This window comes from Hemiscyllium ocellatum, chromosome 9 (genome assembly GCF_020745735.1).
Source record: "Hemiscyllium ocellatum isolate sHemOce1 chromosome 9, sHemOce1.pat.X.cur, whole genome shotgun sequence".
NCBI lineage: Eukaryota > Metazoa > Chordata > Chondrichthyes > Orectolobiformes > Hemiscylliidae > Hemiscyllium > Hemiscyllium ocellatum.
Window position 1 is genome coordinate 28,515,679 of NC_083409.1, and position 17,364 is coordinate 28,533,042.

The following is a 17,364-nucleotide window of genomic DNA, read 5'->3' on the forward strand; positions in this document are numbered from 1 at the left end:
ATCTGTTGGTATGTGTCAAATATGGACAATGCATGTATCGGTGTGTAAGTAACATGGGAGCCAGGCAAGTGGTCTCGGATGGGTATTGTGAATATGCCACTCCCATAGCAGAGTGGTGAGAAGTGTCTGAGGAGGATTTTGGGAAAAGTTGGTCCATTGGTCCCAACTGAGAATGGGATTGTGAAGGACCCAATATCAAAAAATGGTGAAGCCCCAAGCATTGCATTAGCATTTCCTTCTGATGAACCAAAGAAAAGAGCAAGAGACAGGGTTAGGGAGTTTCCCTCAACAGCATGCATCATCTTGACCAGTAAAGGTAGCAGAGAACCTGGGAAACCTTGTGATAAGTGTTTAGTGTAAAATGCAGGAGATTTACATCTACAAGGTATCCACGACTATCAGATCTGCATAAAGTGCCAGAGGGTAGCAGCCTTGAATAACATCTAGCTGATTTGGAGCAGCAACTCTCTTCACTATGCACCAGAAAAGAAGAAAAGAGGTTCCCAGAACAGAGGGTGGTTAGTCCATGTCATGATAGGCAAGCAAGGAGGAGTGTAGAGTGTAAAGAAAGAGATAGCAGGTTCAGGAAAATCAGGACTCCATGGAGCTGTCTAACAGGTATGAAATTGTAGGTCTCTATTTAACGAGCAATACAACTGAGTTGGGAGTGGATGACTTAAGAGAAAACCACAGTACTATGGTGCTCAAGGTTATTCTGTGAAAAGAGTTCGATTAGAAAGCTGGTAATAATGGGTGTCTCAACAATTCGAGGGATAAATAATCTAGTTTGTAACTGAGATCATGAATCCCATTTGGTCTGTTGCCTCCTGTGTGGAAGGGCTCGGACATAAAAAAAATGGGCAGATAATGGCCAAGGAAGAGATAAGGGCAAGATTAAATTGTATGTACACAAATTCATGGACTATAACAAACAAAACTGGGAAACCGGAAGCAGAAATTACTCAAGGGAGATATGACAAGGTGGCATTGACAGAAACATGGCTCAAATCAGAATAGGCCTGGATACTTAATTTTTAGTAGTAACAGGATGGGTAAAAAGGGAGGTACAGCAGGTGTAGTGGTCAAAAATAAGTTTCATAATCCTTGAATGAGATGCAGTTCTGACTTTGAATTTCATTTTTTTTAAATTACTCATAAGACAGGCATCTCTTGCTGGCTAGCATTTATGTCCCTTGAGAAGGTGGTGGTGAGCTGCCTGGTTGAACAGCTGTGGATAGGTGGTGAGTAACAGGAAGGAGCAGTTACCTTGTTGGATATTTATTATAAAATTCCAAATAGTAGGAAGTACAAGAGAGCATTTTTCAGCACATTATATAAATCTGCAAGACAAGTACGGTTGCAATAGTTGGTGATTTCAGTTCCCTATGTCACCCTGGGATAAAGATGGAGTGTGGGGCATGGAAGGTGAGAAATTCCAACAATGTGTGCAGGTAAACGTTTTGGAAATGTACATTTCCAGTCCAACAGGAAGGAAGCTGTGCTGGATCTGGTCTAAGGAAATGAGGCTACTGGTTTGCACTTCAGCCTCACAGCCCCTGGATTCTGGTTCAATTCCAGCTTTGGGTGACTGTGTGGAGTTTACACATTTTTCCCCTGTCTGTGTGGTATCCACCAGGTGCTCAGGGCTTCTTCCACAATCCAAAGATGTGCAGGTTAGGTGGGTTGGACATGCTAAATTGCCCTGTTGTATTCATGGATGTGCAGATTAAATGGATTAGCTGTGGTAAATGTGGGGTTACGAGGATAGGGTGAGAGGCATGGGTCTGGTTGAGATACTCCTTAATTTCCTTAGTTAGCCATGGTTTATCCATCTCTTAGAATCTTTCTTCATTACTGCAATATATTTTTGCTCAGAATCATGAAATACCTTCTTAAATGTCAGCCACTGTTTGCTTAGTGTCATTAATATAGTTCACTTCAGCCAGCTCTATCCTCACATCACTGTAATTCCTTTTAAGTTAAACAAAGTTGTTTCTGACCCAAGGGTTGTCACTCTTGAAGTGAATATTAAATTCTGTCATGTTATATGCACTACTTCCCAGAGGACCTTTTACTCTGAGGTTCTTTATCAAGCCTGCCTCATTAACTATTACCAGATTGAAGATAGCCTGCCCCTTCATTGGCTCCATGACATATTACTCTAGGCAGACACCCCAACTGCATTCTATGAATTTGTTGCCGTAACTGCCCAGTCCAATTTGGAAAGACAATAAAGGCTCAATGATGAGTACAAGAGCAGAGAATCTTCAGGTTTCAAGTGGATCATTCTCTGAAGGTGGTCAAGCAAGTAAAACAATTGTTAAGAAGGCTTATCATATTTTTCAGTTTATACATAGAGGCATAAAGTATAAAAGCAAGGAAGTGATTCCATACCCCTACAAATCATTGGTCAGATAACATTTGGAGGATTGTGTTTAGACAGACCACCTTATTTTTAAAAAGTCTGTTAAAATTCTGGAGAAAGTGCAAAGGAGATTTACTAGAATGATTCTAGAAATAAGGGATTTTAGTCAGAAAGAAAGATTAGAGAAATTGGACTTATTCTCTTTGGAGAAGTGAAGATTAAGAGGTGACCTTACTGAGGCATTCAAAATTATGTACAATTTTGACAGGGTAAAGAAGGATATTCTGTTTCCACTAGTTGGTATGGTAGTAACTAGGGATCATAATTTCATGGCTGTCAGCAAAAGTGAGGTAGGAATGAGCTAAGGAGAAATCTTTTTATTCAGAGTTGTTAAGATTTGGAATGCACTGCCTTGGACAGTGGTGGAGGCAGATTCCATAACATTTCAAAAGAGAGCTGGATATATATTTGAAAGTGACAAATTTAGAGGGCTATGGAGATAGGGCTGGAGAATGGGGTGAGTTGAGTAGTTTTTTTTGGGAGCCAGTACAGGCATGATGAATCAAATGACCGCTTCCTGCATTGCAGGATTCTATGATGAACTCTGGGAAGAATTATTATATGGCTGAAGGGTCGTGTTACTCTTTTTAAAAAAAAGACACTTACGTGATATGGGTGTCACGGACTGAGCCAGTATTTACTTGCCATCCCTAGTGGCCCTTGAGAAAGTGGTGGTGAGCTGCTACCTTGAACCCCTTCAATCCATGTGCTGTAAGTAAACCCACAATGCTGTTAGAAATGAATTCTACAATTTTGATGCAATACCACTGAAAAAACAGTGATATTTTTCCAAGTCAAAATGGAGAAATGGGAGGAAAACCTGCAGATGGTGCTGTTCCTATGTATCTGCTGCCCTTGTCCTTCTAGATGGAAGTAGTCATGGGTTGGAAAGGTACTGTCTTAGGATTTTGGTGAATTTCTGCAATGCATCTTGTAGATAGTATACACCGCTGCTACTGAATATCGTTGGTGGATGGAATGGATGTTTATAGATATGGTGCCAATCAAGCAAGCTGCTTACACTCTAGACAAGATGGAAGGTATACCATCATACTCCTGACTTCTGTCTTGTAGATGGTGGACAGGTTTTGGGAGTCAGGAGGTCAGGAGGTGAGTTACTACCACAACCACTGACTTGTTCTTGTGGACAGTGTATTTAGATGGCTAGAGTTGAAAAGTGTGGTGCTGGGAAAGCACAGCCAGTCAGGCAGTATCTGAGGAGCAGGAGAGTCGATGTTTCAAGCATAAACATCTGCAGTCTTCACTTTCTCCTATTTAGATGGCTAGTCCAGTTCAGTCTATGGTCAATGGTAACTCCAAGGATGTTGATTGGGGGGTATTCGGTGAGTGGTAACATTATTGAATGTTAAGGGACAGTGATCAGATTGTGTCTTATTAGAGATGGTTATGGCAATTTTGTGCCATAAGTTTTATTTGCCAACTGGCAGTCCAAGCCTGGATATTATTCAGGGCATGTTGCATTTGAACATGGACTGCTTTCAGCATCTGAGGAATTGGTGCTGAATGCTGAACATTGTGCAATCATTGACAAATAGTCATACCTCTGACCTTATGATGAAGGGAATGTTGATGGAACAGATGAAGACACTATCCAGAGGAACTCCTGCAAAGATGTGCTGGAGCTGAGATGACTAACCTCCAACAACCACAATTATCTTCCTACATGTAAGGTATGACGCCAACCAGCAGAGAGAGTTTGCCACCGATTCCCACTGATTCCAGTTTTGCTAGGGTTTCTTGATGATACATTTGGTTGAATGCTGCTTTGATGTCAAGGCTGTCACTCTGACCTCACTATGGTTAGATGCATCTGTGGCAGGCAGATTGGTGAGGGCGAGGTCAAGTATGTTTTTCCTTGATTTGGTTAGAGCTGCACTCCTGGACAGGATTCAGACCTGTAGAAAATGGTCTCAGTAGGTAAATCTATATACCAAAAATAACCATCAAGGAAGATTCACAAGGACTCATCTTTCACCAGTCCTTGCTTCCAGTGTAAATTGGAACCCAGGAATGAGGTCATTGTTGCTGCTGTTGTGGGGGATTGAAGATTCAGGTCATATTACATATTGCATCTTATTTGCATTGATCAGACAATCCCTAGTCCTTGTGGTAAAATACATCATTTTATATTCCAGTCTTTTTGGAGAACTGTTGGAACAGATTTGGTCTCCCAAAGAAAATAATTACAAAATGCAACCAAAACATGAAAAGGCAGACAAAGTGTACTTGCACAAAGCAGACAAAGACAAGGCTACCTTAGGTCAGTGGCAGCACTCTGGATCAATAGGTTCTGGTTTCAAACTTGAGGAACTTCAGCTCGGTATTGAAGCTGACTTCCATCATCATCTTGCTCTTAAAAGTCCCACATAATAGCAATAACCACTCCATCTCCAGCACCCATATTTTCAACAAATCTTGAATATGCCATCATAGCACAAATTCATTCCATCCACCTGACAATTGCCATGGAATTTCTCCAATCATATTTCCATTCTCAGACTCAAAATGGACCGTTAAATTCACTTCTCAACTTTTTTGATGCCTTCAACATTATTGAAATACAATCCCCAACAAATGACTACGCCCTCAATTGCTCAGCTTAGCTGCCCTGCTGTTTGTGATCCTACTCTTGCCTACCTAACTTTGATCAGAGCACCTTCAGCAAAGGATTATACCATTGTCTGTGGACTTGCTCAAAGCTCTTCACTTGGCTGCCTCCTTTTCAGAGTTGCAGCAAGTAGATAATAAAGAACCGGAATGAAGAAGAAATAATGGTATTAACGTGGGCACAGAAACCAAGGGAACAACACTAGGCAGGGGCAAGGTAGGCTACTGCAGTTAGTTCGATGGCAGGAAAGCAAAAGGTTAAGTGATAATATTCTGAGACTTGGGTGGTAGGGAAGAAAAGTTTGAATGGTAGCATTATCAATTTGGAAGTAGTAGACTTGTGACAAACTTTTACTTGCATGAAATAAGCAAAGCAGTAACAAGCATTTTACATCACATCCATATATTGGATGCCCCAAAGTACTTTTACAGTTAATTATGTACTTTTAAGACTTAATATCCACGAGATAGTGGAAATAAAAATTATAAATTTAAATCGAAAATGCAGCACATTCGTCTACATGTTTAACAATAAATACAAACTCGTAGTATTATTCACCGATAGGGTGTTACAATCGGAGAGAGTTGAGGGCAAAGTGAAGCAAATAGTCAATATAGTTTGATAGGCAGATCAAAAATAATCTGAAACAACAGACATTTCTGATTAACCCATGTATAAATTCTATAAATACACGTTATGAGAAAGCTAGAAGTTGCTTTTCAGTGGAAACTTGGCTTAATTTATGAGTCCAGAATAAGATACAATGATGAAAGGAAGAAGATAGCAGTGTCATGGTGTTGAGGTGAGATGCTGGAGGCAGGCTTGCAAACACTGAAAACTAAACAGAGGATTTTCTATTTTAATTATTAAAGAAACTTTATTTGTTATAGAGATGCAAATCCTGTTGCAACATCACCTACATGTATTGCAGGTAAAGTATAGGTAAATTCACATCAGAATTCTCCACTGGCAATGCTTATGTAGCTGTTCAGTTATTATTTGAAACGATGTTAAAGCAATTTTCAAGCACTTCAACAAAGGAAATAAGTCTTGCAACTTACCACAATTAACATGGCATGTACTATGATCGCGGAATCATCTCTTAAAGTCACACTTTCAACTGTGTTGGCTGTAGTGATAGAAAGCAAATCAGGATCTTAAAAGTTTTCCTGAACTTATTCAATAACTTCACCTTAATACCCAGAATGATTAATTTATTTCTTCTTACCCTGTGTCATGCCATCCATTGTTTTAGGACAACAATATTTAAGGTTCAATCAAGAATGTTGGAAATATTTTATTTTATATGCAGCATCCTCTTACACTAGGGTCTAAACTTAACATTCTTCTTTAGTAGATGCAGTGAAACATTTTCAACCAAAGTCTATCCTTTGTTTTCCACATCCTAAATGAAATTTATTTAGCTGTAGTATCTGGGCGGCCAAAATGAAGGATTAATCAAAGTAAACCAGAAGTAACTTAAAAGTTAAAGCTTCAACTTAATGGCTAATATTAGAATGGTCATAACCTTTTATAACAATCAAGCTTTGGTGCAGCAATCCCTTAATGTACAAAAACAAAACCAACACAATAAACAATAAAATCAAAGTTGATTTCTTTTGTAGTACTTACTTGAATGTATTTCTTAGTGTCCATCTTTTCCTAGCACTTTCCAATAAGGAAAAGTGTCAATTTGCTTTCTAGCATCCTTCGGAAAAACCTAGGTGGATTTTTTTTTAATCACCCATGTAGAAGACAATGTTCATTGAAATTCTCCAACAAAAAGACTAAACTTAAGAACTTAGTAAACAATTGGATTTAAAGATCAACCTGGCATTCCATAACAATTTTTTTCCACTTCACTCCATAAATATCCGGCATAATTTTAAGGTCATATATTTATTGTACCCCTTAATAATTGCCAAAATGACAACTCAGCTAGCAGTGCTACACTGTTAAATATTGTTTTCGGTGTGTAAGTTCTCAGAGTTAGGAATACCAAAATGACCAATGATCAGTTGATTCAATGCTATAAATATGACTTCAATTAATCATTCTAATCTACACTCAAATGTGATTTAAAATAACTTGCTTTAGCACAACTTTCAACTGGACTTCTGGTAGGAACTACTCATATAGACAGAAGGTTGGGGCTCTACTGTTATACTTGTTGTTTTTCACGACCTATTGGAAATGATAACGTTATTTTGTTTTGGATGCACGGGAAAGTGATGAGGAAATAAACAGAACAGAAATAAAATAATTAGCTGTTTACTTGCAGATCATCAGACATTTGAAGACCACAGATGTGACATTTCTTAGATGAACATTTGGGATACCGCCATGAAAATAGTTTAAACTACTCTCCCAATAAAATGAATTTGTTGGAACAATATATAATGTTTGCACCAGCTGTTTGCATTTCTAAGACATGGTTTGAGTAGGAAAACTTTCTTTAATATATACCTAAAGAATTTTTAAACTTGCTTGTGCAAACACACATACATACAGTACATCCAGAGTTGTGGAAAATACATCAGTCACACAAAAAGCTTTAGAAAGTTATCAGGTTCAGTAGTACTTCAAGGGTTACTTGATAGAATACAGGCTGTGTGTTAGCAGGATGTGAGAGATTCAAAGCAAGCTGTATACATTAGTGTCAGAGATTGAGAAAAATATACAATAGTCAAATGGCATGTCTAAATGTTCATAGTACAAAGTTACCACAGGTAGGTTTCTTCATTCAAGATTGCAGCAGATAAAATCCACAGGAAAAATGTTCACATTGTAAAAATTAAAAAAAAAAGGAAATTACGTTGGGTACAAAACAGTTCAGTTAAAAAACACTTCTTCAAACAAAATAAAATATTTTTAGGTATTAAAAACCTATGGATGTGCAATTATTCTACACGGTAATACTGATGTCTACATAGTTCATTCTGTTTCCACACCCAACATGGGTTAACTAGACTAGAGCATTTAGCGAACGAATGCTGAAGGAAAAGGAAACGAAAAATAAGCTAAGAAAGCTCTCCCAAAACTGTTAACTACAATAACTGTAATCTAGCTGGATTTTCTGTATCAAAAGTCCAGCTTTACTGGATATATTGTGTACACTATTTGGTGTAACATATCTCTTGCTTAAGGCAGTGGTTCCACAGGGAAGTCAGTGCAATTGGAGTGCACAGTCCACGGAAATTCAGATCAATTATCAAATGCTTCTCAGCTATTCCAGGCCTACCGGAGTATTCCCATTCAGTCCTAGCGATTTAGTGCTGTGTGGTCAGTGCTTGAATACGAAGACATTAAGCACATCCCTGGATTCAGTTCTGGCACAGAAAGAACAAAATGCTGGAACGTTTCCATAAGGTCCTTTCACGAACTGCACATATTTATCAAGCCTGTATCCAAGTCAATTTCTGAACTATGTCAGTGTTTCAGTCATTCAAAAGACATTAAGTTCGCAGGGACCTGTGGAAGTAACATTGCAAATTATTAATAAAATAATTACTTCACCTAAATATTTAAAATCATTATTTCTCATCAGAACTGTAAATTTGAAATTTTGTTATTGCTCAAAGACATTTTCTATTTAACAAGCTGTTCAATGTTTTAAACTTCCACTGAGAATGCTTTAACAATGTAGACAAAAATATTTAAAATCTGAACATTTATATAGAGATTACACTGCTTTCTGCTATTTAACAAACAGATAGAGATGTAAAGAAATATGGGCACACTTTCCTAGATTTGTTCTTAATGTGCACTTAGAAAAACATATCAGTTCTTCTATGATATGATGATTATGTTCTTCAGCAATCCGCATTATAGAAAAATCGCACTTTAGAAACAGCACTTAAGGTGTTGGCGCTGTAGTCTCATTAAAGCCAATACATGCTTTAAAAATTTGTGATTTAGAAACAACACTGCCAATTCGTCAATCACGTTACAATGAATTCGCATTGACAAAATGCGAGTTATAACAGAACGATTTGTATGGGTGTAGAAATCTCATTTTGATTCCAAATATACTGATATTTTCACAATTAACAGTAAGGTATCTAGTCAGATTGCTGTGAAATACTATGCATTGGTATGACTCCAACTTTAATAATTCTAATTAAAATATGATAGCTCTGCTTCAACTTTGAATTCTACTATATGTTATTAGGAAGGATAGATAGGAATAAGAGTAATCAGCCTTTTAACCCGATCCACCATTCAGTAAAATCATGGTTGATCTGGTTGCCTTAACTCCACTTTCCCCCAATTACTCTTGACTGTTTTTTTTAATCAAAAATCTATCTAACTCAGCCTTGAATAACTTCAATGATCCAGTCCCACTGCTTTCTGGTGAAGAGAAATCCACATATTCACCACTTTCAGATAACCAAAAAGAAACTCCTAATCTAATTCTTGACAGGGAGCCACTACTTAATCTTGAACTGTGGGGCCAAGTTCTTGTCATCTCACAAGAGGAAACAACCTCCAGGTAATACCCTATCAAGTCCTCTAGGAACCTGCATGTTTCAATAAGATACCTCTCTTTCTTCTAAACTGTGCAACTTTTCTTTATTGATAATAACTTCATTGCAGGAATAAGTCAAATGAATCTTCTTCAACTGCTTTTAATGCAATTCTATCTTCTGTCAACTAAGGAGACCAGAACAGTACATTGCACTCAAGATATGGTTTCAGAAAAGCCCTAGCAGCTGCAGTAAAGCTTCCCTACTTTTACATTCCACCCCCTTGCAATAAATTACAGCATTGCATTTTTCTTCCTAATCAATTACTGTATGAGCATACTGATTATTTTGGTTCATGCACCAGGACTCTCAGATCCAAGTTCTCTCCTTTTAAGTAGTAAGCTGCTTTTCTATTCTGCCAAAATGGACTACTCAACATTTTCCATAATAATATTCGATCTACTAATTTTTTTGTCCACTCACTTAACTGACTTATATCTCTTTACAGACTGTTTGTCACCTCTTGAAACCTTACTTTCCTATCTACTTAATGTCATTACTAAATCTATCACACATTTGGTCCCTTTGCCCATGCCAATGATATAAAATGTAAACAATAGAGGCCCTAGCATAGTGATACTCTATTGGATACAGCTTGCCAATCCTGAGAATGATCCATTTGTCTCTCCTCTCTGTACCAATTAATCCATTATCCATGCTACTGTGCTACTTCTTACACCAATAAATATTGATCGAAAAGGATCAGAGTTTAAAGTCGACACTTGGAGAGACCTATGCTTTGCCATTGTGAATTCTATATTGATGTTTCACTGCTGAAAGACATAAAAAATGGAGGTTTCACTTGAGATTATACTCAGGACAACAGAAAGTCAACTTTCCATGAATTGTGTCTGCTAGTGTGTCTATTTCATATGATCACAGGAATTTTACTTTGTCTTCATAAAGTAGTAGGGCATTACACTCCAAAAGATTGATTTTGATATTAATGATCACTGAACAGAATACTATATGTGCTTTCAAATAAGGCAACCATTTACATTGGAGGCAATGGATTGAACCTAGGCTGTAAGTCACTCCCAGATTGAACACTGTCTGTTATGGCGGCATAGGCTGTCATGTGTGACTGTTTCCTTTGCAGATGGCAGATGACAGCTTTGGCCTAAACTTGTACTGAGAGCGAATTTTGAGAAGATTTGTAACTCAAATTGAGGTTCTAGATGTAAGTTTGCTCACTGAGCTGCAAGGTTAGTTTTCAGACATTTTGTCACCATACTAAGTAACATCATCAGTGATCCGCTTTCTATTTATGTGTTTAGACTTCTTTTGGTTGGTGATATCATTTCCTGTTCTTTTTCTCAGCAGGTGGTAAATGGGGTCCAAGTCAATTTGCTTGTTGATAGAGTTCTGGTTGGAATGCCATGCTTCTAGGAATTCTCGTGCGTGTCTCTGTTTGGCTTGTCCTCGGAAATCTATCAACAAACACATTGACTTGGACCCCATTTACTACCCTCTGAGAAAAAGAACAGAAAATAACATCTTCACAGGAAATGGCATCACCAACCCAAAGAAACCTAAACACATAAATAGAAAGTGAGTCACTAACACCAGTGCTTCACCAGAGGGTCACTGATGATGTTACCTAGTATGGTGATGAAACATCTGAAAACGAACCTTCCAGCTCAGCGAGCAAACTTACATCCTGTTTTGAGAGCATCCGTCGTTTGTTTTCTCGTAGCTCATAGAGTCATAGAGATGTACAGCATGGAAACAGACCCTTCGGTCCAACCTGTCCACGCCGACCAGATATCCCAACCCAATCTAGTCCCACCTGCCAGCACCTGGCCCATATCCCTCCAAACCCTTCCTATTCATATACCCATCCAAAAGCCTCTTAAATGTTGCAATTATACCAGCCTCCTCTGGCAGCTCATTTCATACATGCAACACCCTATGTGTGAAAAAGTTGCCCCTTAGGTCTCTTTTATATCTTTCTCCTCTCACCCTAAACCTATGCCCTTTAGTTCTGGACTCCCCGATCCCAGGGAAAAGACTTTGTCTATTTATCCTATCTATGCCCCTCATAATTTTGTAAACCTCTAAAAGGTCAACCTCAGCCTCCGACGCTCCAGGAGAAACAGCCCCAGCCTGTTCAGCGTCTCCTTATAGCGCAAATCCTCCAATGCTGGCAACATCCTTGTAAATCTTTTCTGAACCCTTTCAAGTTTCACAACATCTTTCCGATAGGAAGGAAACCAGAATTGCACGCAATATTCCACCAGTGGCCTAACCAATGTCCTGTACAGCCACAACATGACCTCCCAATTCCTGTATTCAATACACTGACCAATAAAGGAAAGCATACCAAACGCCTTCTTCAAAATCATATCTACATGCGACTCCACTTTCAAGGAGCTATGAACCTGCACTCCAAGGTCTCTTTGTTCAGCAAAACTCCCTCGGACCTTACCATTAAGTGTATAAGTCCTGCTAAGAATTGCTTTCCCAAAATGCAGTACCTCACATTTATCTGAATTAAACTCCACCTGCCACTTCTCAGCCCATTGGTCCATCTGGTCAAGATCCTGTTGTAATCTGAGGTAACCCTCTTCACTGTCCACTACATCTCCAATTTTGGTGTCATTTGCAAACTAATTTAATGTACCTCTTATGCTCGCATCCAAATCATTTATGTAAATGACAAAAATGACAATGTAGAGGACTCAGCACCCGATCCTTGCGGCACTCCACTGGTCACAGGCCTCCAGTCTGAAAAACAACCCAGCACCACCACCCTCTGTTTTCTACCTTTGAGGCAGTTCTGTATTCAAATGGCTAGTTTTCCCTTTATTCCATGAGATCTAACCTTGCTAATCAGTCTCCCATGGGGAACCTTGTCGAACACCTTACTGAAGTCCATATAGATCACATCTACTGCTCTGTCCTCATCAATCTTCTTTGTTACTTCTTCAAAAAACTCACTCAAGTTTGTGAGACATGATTTCCCATGCATAAAGCCATGTTGACTATCCCAAATCAGTCCTTGCCTTTCCAAATACATGCACATCCTGTCCCTCAGCATTCCCTCCAACAACTGAGGTCAGGCTCACTGGTCTATAGTTCCCTGGCTTGTCTTTACCGCCCTTCTTAAACAGTGGCACCATGATAGCCAACCTCCAGTCTTCCAGCACCTCACCTGTGACTATCGATGATATAAAAATCTCAGCAAGAGGCCCAGCAATCACTTCTCTAGCTTCCCACAGAGTTCTCGGGTACACCTGATCAGGTCCTGGGGATTTATCCACCTTTAACCGTTTCAAGACATCCAGCACTTCTTCCTCTGTAATCTGGACATTTTGCAAGATGTCACCATCTATTTCCCTCCAGTCTATATCTTCCATATCCTTTTCCACAGTAAATACTGATGCAAAATTCTCATTTAATATCTCCCCATTTTCTGAGGCTCCACACATTGTGGCTTTCCTCTTGTCATGTTTCCACTTCGATACAAAAGAGCCTTAAAGTCAGTACTCCTCTAATCTGTTTTCCAATACAAAATGGGTGAACACTTCAGGTGTTGACATGCAGATCCTTTCATTTGACACTGCATACTGTCCTTTGGTGGTGTTGCCTGTTAAAGCTTCATCAAGGATGTCAAGGGTATTGATGTATTTTGATTCCAGCTGATGGCACTACTGGACCAGTCAAATTTCAGAAAGAAACTGGCTTGAGAGATGGTATGTTTATTTTATTTTTATTTAGTTAGTTATACACTGATGCATATTCTCAAGAGAGTTCAGATTGTCTTTATCAGAAGAGAGTTTATTACACAAAATAAAAAAGTTAAAAACTAAATATAGAAGACAATTAGATGATCTCATAACACAGTGAAGTAAATTTTTGACCTGCTCCTTGACAGAGAGCTGAGGCCAAAGAGATTACACCCCATTTCAACTCTTTAGTGCTCTGATTCCTGGCAGTTTCTTTGCCATAGTGGACAATTCATAGGGTAATTTCCAAATCTGCTAACATGAATTTCTTACAAATCTGAGAATTTCTTTTTCTCAGTGTTCATAACCTGCAGATTTCTAATCAAACTCACCTGGTTTCACAAACTAGTGACTTATTCCTTGTACTGTCCTGAATCTTTCTAGCAGCGAAATTAAACTGGCTTCGAAACTGAACGCTGCTGTTTTTCAAACAGACTTTTAAAAAAATCCTCACCCTAGATTCTTCTGAACTGAAAGTAAACATTATGACATACATGTTTACTCTACCTGTCATAAACACAACATTTTAAGAATCTTTTTGTAACAGCCAGTCATCTGCTCCGAAGAAAGGTTAGACTTAGATCACTGTTCCAGAGAGACACAAGCACCTTGTTTCTATTTTTTAAAAAAAACCTTACTAAGTAACACTTACCTGCCTAAGCTAAGATAACACAATCTGTTTTAAACTAATCTTTTGTTGTTAACATTTATACAGACTTTTAAAAAAAAACATTTGATATTCTGAGTCATTAGCTTACCTATTTGTCTTATTGAACAACTTCATCAAATAACAAGAAATTTCAGCAAATGTATTCTGGGTTAAGTGCCAATTACATTACAAATAATTGGCAATCACATATACATGTGCCGATCACATATTCTGTGTTTCCTAGAGTCTTGTTCGGCTTTTCAACCATTTAAACTATCTATTTAAACTGTAATTGGCTCTTCCAAAATGTTCAAATGTACAGAGTCAGATATCAGGCAGAGTGAAGTTGTGAATAAACTTGGATCAATAATCTCACTGAAAAGATGTCAATTGCCTCCAAGTAAATATTAACAGGACATTACAGAAAGAGGATCCTGCAGCTAAGGTAGACATAGACTAGTTCAGCAGTTTGATTATTCAGTCTGACTGATTACATAGTCAGACTTGGCCTGATGCCGGTTATGACCATTGGAACTGAATGATATGGCAAAATATGCAATGGTAGAAAAGGATTTGAGAATAAATAAAGCACTGAAAAGATTAAATTCAGAGAAATGTGCACGCAGATTTCTAGCCTTCGATGATCCACAAGTTTTTCATCTTGGATTATGCGTCACTTGACAAACTTCCAGATTAATCTTCTGGTTGGCAGTGTTTATCATATTTTTGGTGGAAAAGAGTAATAAATGTTATTCATCAGCCTAAGCAGCGAATAAAATTACAAGGGTAATTTAGAGGATCTTAGCTGATGAAACATTGGTGTGAGTCAAAACAACAGATATGGGGGTTGAACTCATGTAATACTCTGAAGGATATCTTACACAATGGGCAAACTGAGAAAATACTGATCATAGAATGTTGCATTGATTATATATTTTTTTTAAGGACAATGTTCATTTGGCAAAGGATGTTGCACAGACAAGATTGAGAATTGACCTTGCCACAAAGATTTCTAAAACAATTGGACCTTCTGGCACAGAGGAAAGGATACCACTATTGTGCCACTAGATCCTTGTTTGTAAGGTTTAATTGTAATATAATATGTACATTATTTAACTCATGGCACAAAATATATACATTAAGAGGTACATCTGCTAATATAGCATGTAATTTAAGGTTAGAAGAAAAACAGATGATGGCTATTAACTGACATCTCATTTGGATAGTGCGAAATTATAAACTTCAGAACTTTAACTGTTCATAGATTGAAAGAAGCAATAACTCTCTCTGGAATCAACTATTAAAAATCAAAGACAAACTTATATGAGAATTGAAAACAATCAGACATGCCTGGAAAATGTAGTCAAGGTTATCTAAACAAAACTGCTTTGACATTTGCTTAATAACTGGCTGCTTATGCCACAAGGACAATGATTGCACTGCAGAAAAAAAAATTAAGGAGTTAACCATAGGAAAGCTGTATCTTCAAACAGATAAGCCAATGTCAAATGTAAGAAGGAACAAAGAAGCTACTTCTGATAAGAAGACAAGCTGCAGTCTCATGGACTCCGGAGGAGTAATCAATGTTTTGGGTGAAAGAATCTAAAAAGTCAATAATAATGTCACCTCATAGCTCTGATAGATGAAACATTGTATTAGAATCCAACATCAGAACTATTCTTCAGCAGAACTTTGAAGAATAATACTTCACTAGTATCAAGCCCTGGATATCAGAAACAGACACTGTTGATTGGAATTACAGCTAAATTCCATCATTGACTGGGTAATATTCAAGTTCAGTTCAGGCTTAACTTGCTTATTTGTGGGGTCTTATTTTGATTGCTACATGTAATAAAGCTTAAACCTCAATAATTGAATGTCTGTGAGATTTCTTATTCAATAGTGATTTACCCACAACAACAGAAAAAAAGGGGAATAATTGGGACTGGTATAGTAAATAAACTGTCTGGACAAAGAAAATTTATGTCTCAATTTCTGTTCAACCAACCTGTTTCAAATCTATTAATAAATAGATGTGAAGCTTTTGGATAACAATTCAATGAAGAATACATTTGCAGTCATAGAGATGTACAGCACAGAAACTGACCCTTCGATCCAATTTGACCATGCCAACCAGATATCCTAAATTCATCTAGTCCCATTTGCCAGCACTTGGCCCATATCCTTCTGAACTCTTCCTATTCATATACCCATCTAGATGCCTACTAAATGTTTAATTGTTCCAGCCTTTGCTAGTGAATTATTAACTTGCTTCACCATTTTGCCTCTAATAGTACAAAAAAGTTTTGAAATCCACATGAAAACTAATACATGCCAACTAACATTTACTTGAAATCAAATTTAAGTAAGGTGTTTAATCAAAGAGAGGCTTATTCTGTGTGATGGGTCTGCAAATATTGTTTGGCTGAAATTTGTTTATAAAGGACCTCTTGTTTTTGAAGAATACACTTGGCTTGTACTAGTGAATTTCTTGGTGTCCATTAAACATTAAAGCCTACCATGAGAAACCACCCGGTGGATTGGGGAAGTTTACTGTAATTGAATTTGTAATTTACAAATTTAGTGGATTACTCAATCTGTTTTGCTTTTTCTGTGCTAATTGGAAAGCTATTGTATCCAGATATCAGATCCTTCACTTATTTTTAGATTAGATTAGATTACTTACAGTGTGGAAACAGGCCCTTCGGCCCAACAAGTCCACACCGACCCGCCGAAGCGCAACCCACCCATACCCCTACATATACCCCTTACCTAACACTACGGGCAATTTAGCATGGCCGATTCACCTGACCCGCACATCTTTGGACTGTGGGAGGAAACCGGAGCACCCGGAGGAAACCCACGCAGACACGGGGAGAATGTGCAAACTCCACACAGTCAGTCGCCTGAGGCAGGAATTGAACCCAGGTCCCTGGCGCTGTGAGGCAGCAGTGCTAACCACTGTGCCACCGTGCTGCCCATCAAATTTCAAATTTCATTGGATCAGAAAAGACAATATTATGACTTCTTGAACTTAATATATCCAAGAGTGTAGAGCACTGCTTCAACCTCAAATCAGAAGACATATGGTGTTTGAGCACTGAGTCAGTCACATATCAATCTGGAATGTCCAGCATTTGATGTGAATGGCAGTTTTCCACTTAAGGAACAGATCACATGAAATTAAAGAATCACAGAAAAGATACTTGGTTTGTGAAACGCTGCAAAATGATCAAGATAAATTTATGCATTTAATTATTAGTCTTTTCTTTCATATGTCTCATCATAAACTTTGGCACTCATGTACTGCCAAAATGAATCACAATTAAATGACAAATACTTCCCCTTTAATGTGTCAAAGGTTCTGAGTGGGAGTTCTGGAAACCATAATGTTAAATAAACTGTAG

General features: G+C 38.1%; 1 protein-coding gene across 4 annotated transcripts in view; it reads right to left on the minus strand.

The window, feature by feature from the left end:
- Positions 1-7,328: 7,328 nt before the first annotated feature.
- Positions 7,329-17,364, minus strand: part of ralgps2 (Ral GEF with PH domain and SH3 binding motif 2) — a 431,788-nt gene continuing 421,752 nt past the window's right edge. For all 4 annotated transcript variants that reach the window (XM_060830098.1, XM_060830096.1, XM_060830097.1 and 1 more), the window contains one exon: positions 7,329-8,525. In XM_060830098.1, coding sequence (XP_060686081.1) covers positions 8,496-8,525 — 30 coding nt within the window. In that variant the 3' untranslated portion in view covers positions 7,329-8,495. The remainder of the gene's footprint in view (positions 8,526-17,364) is intronic.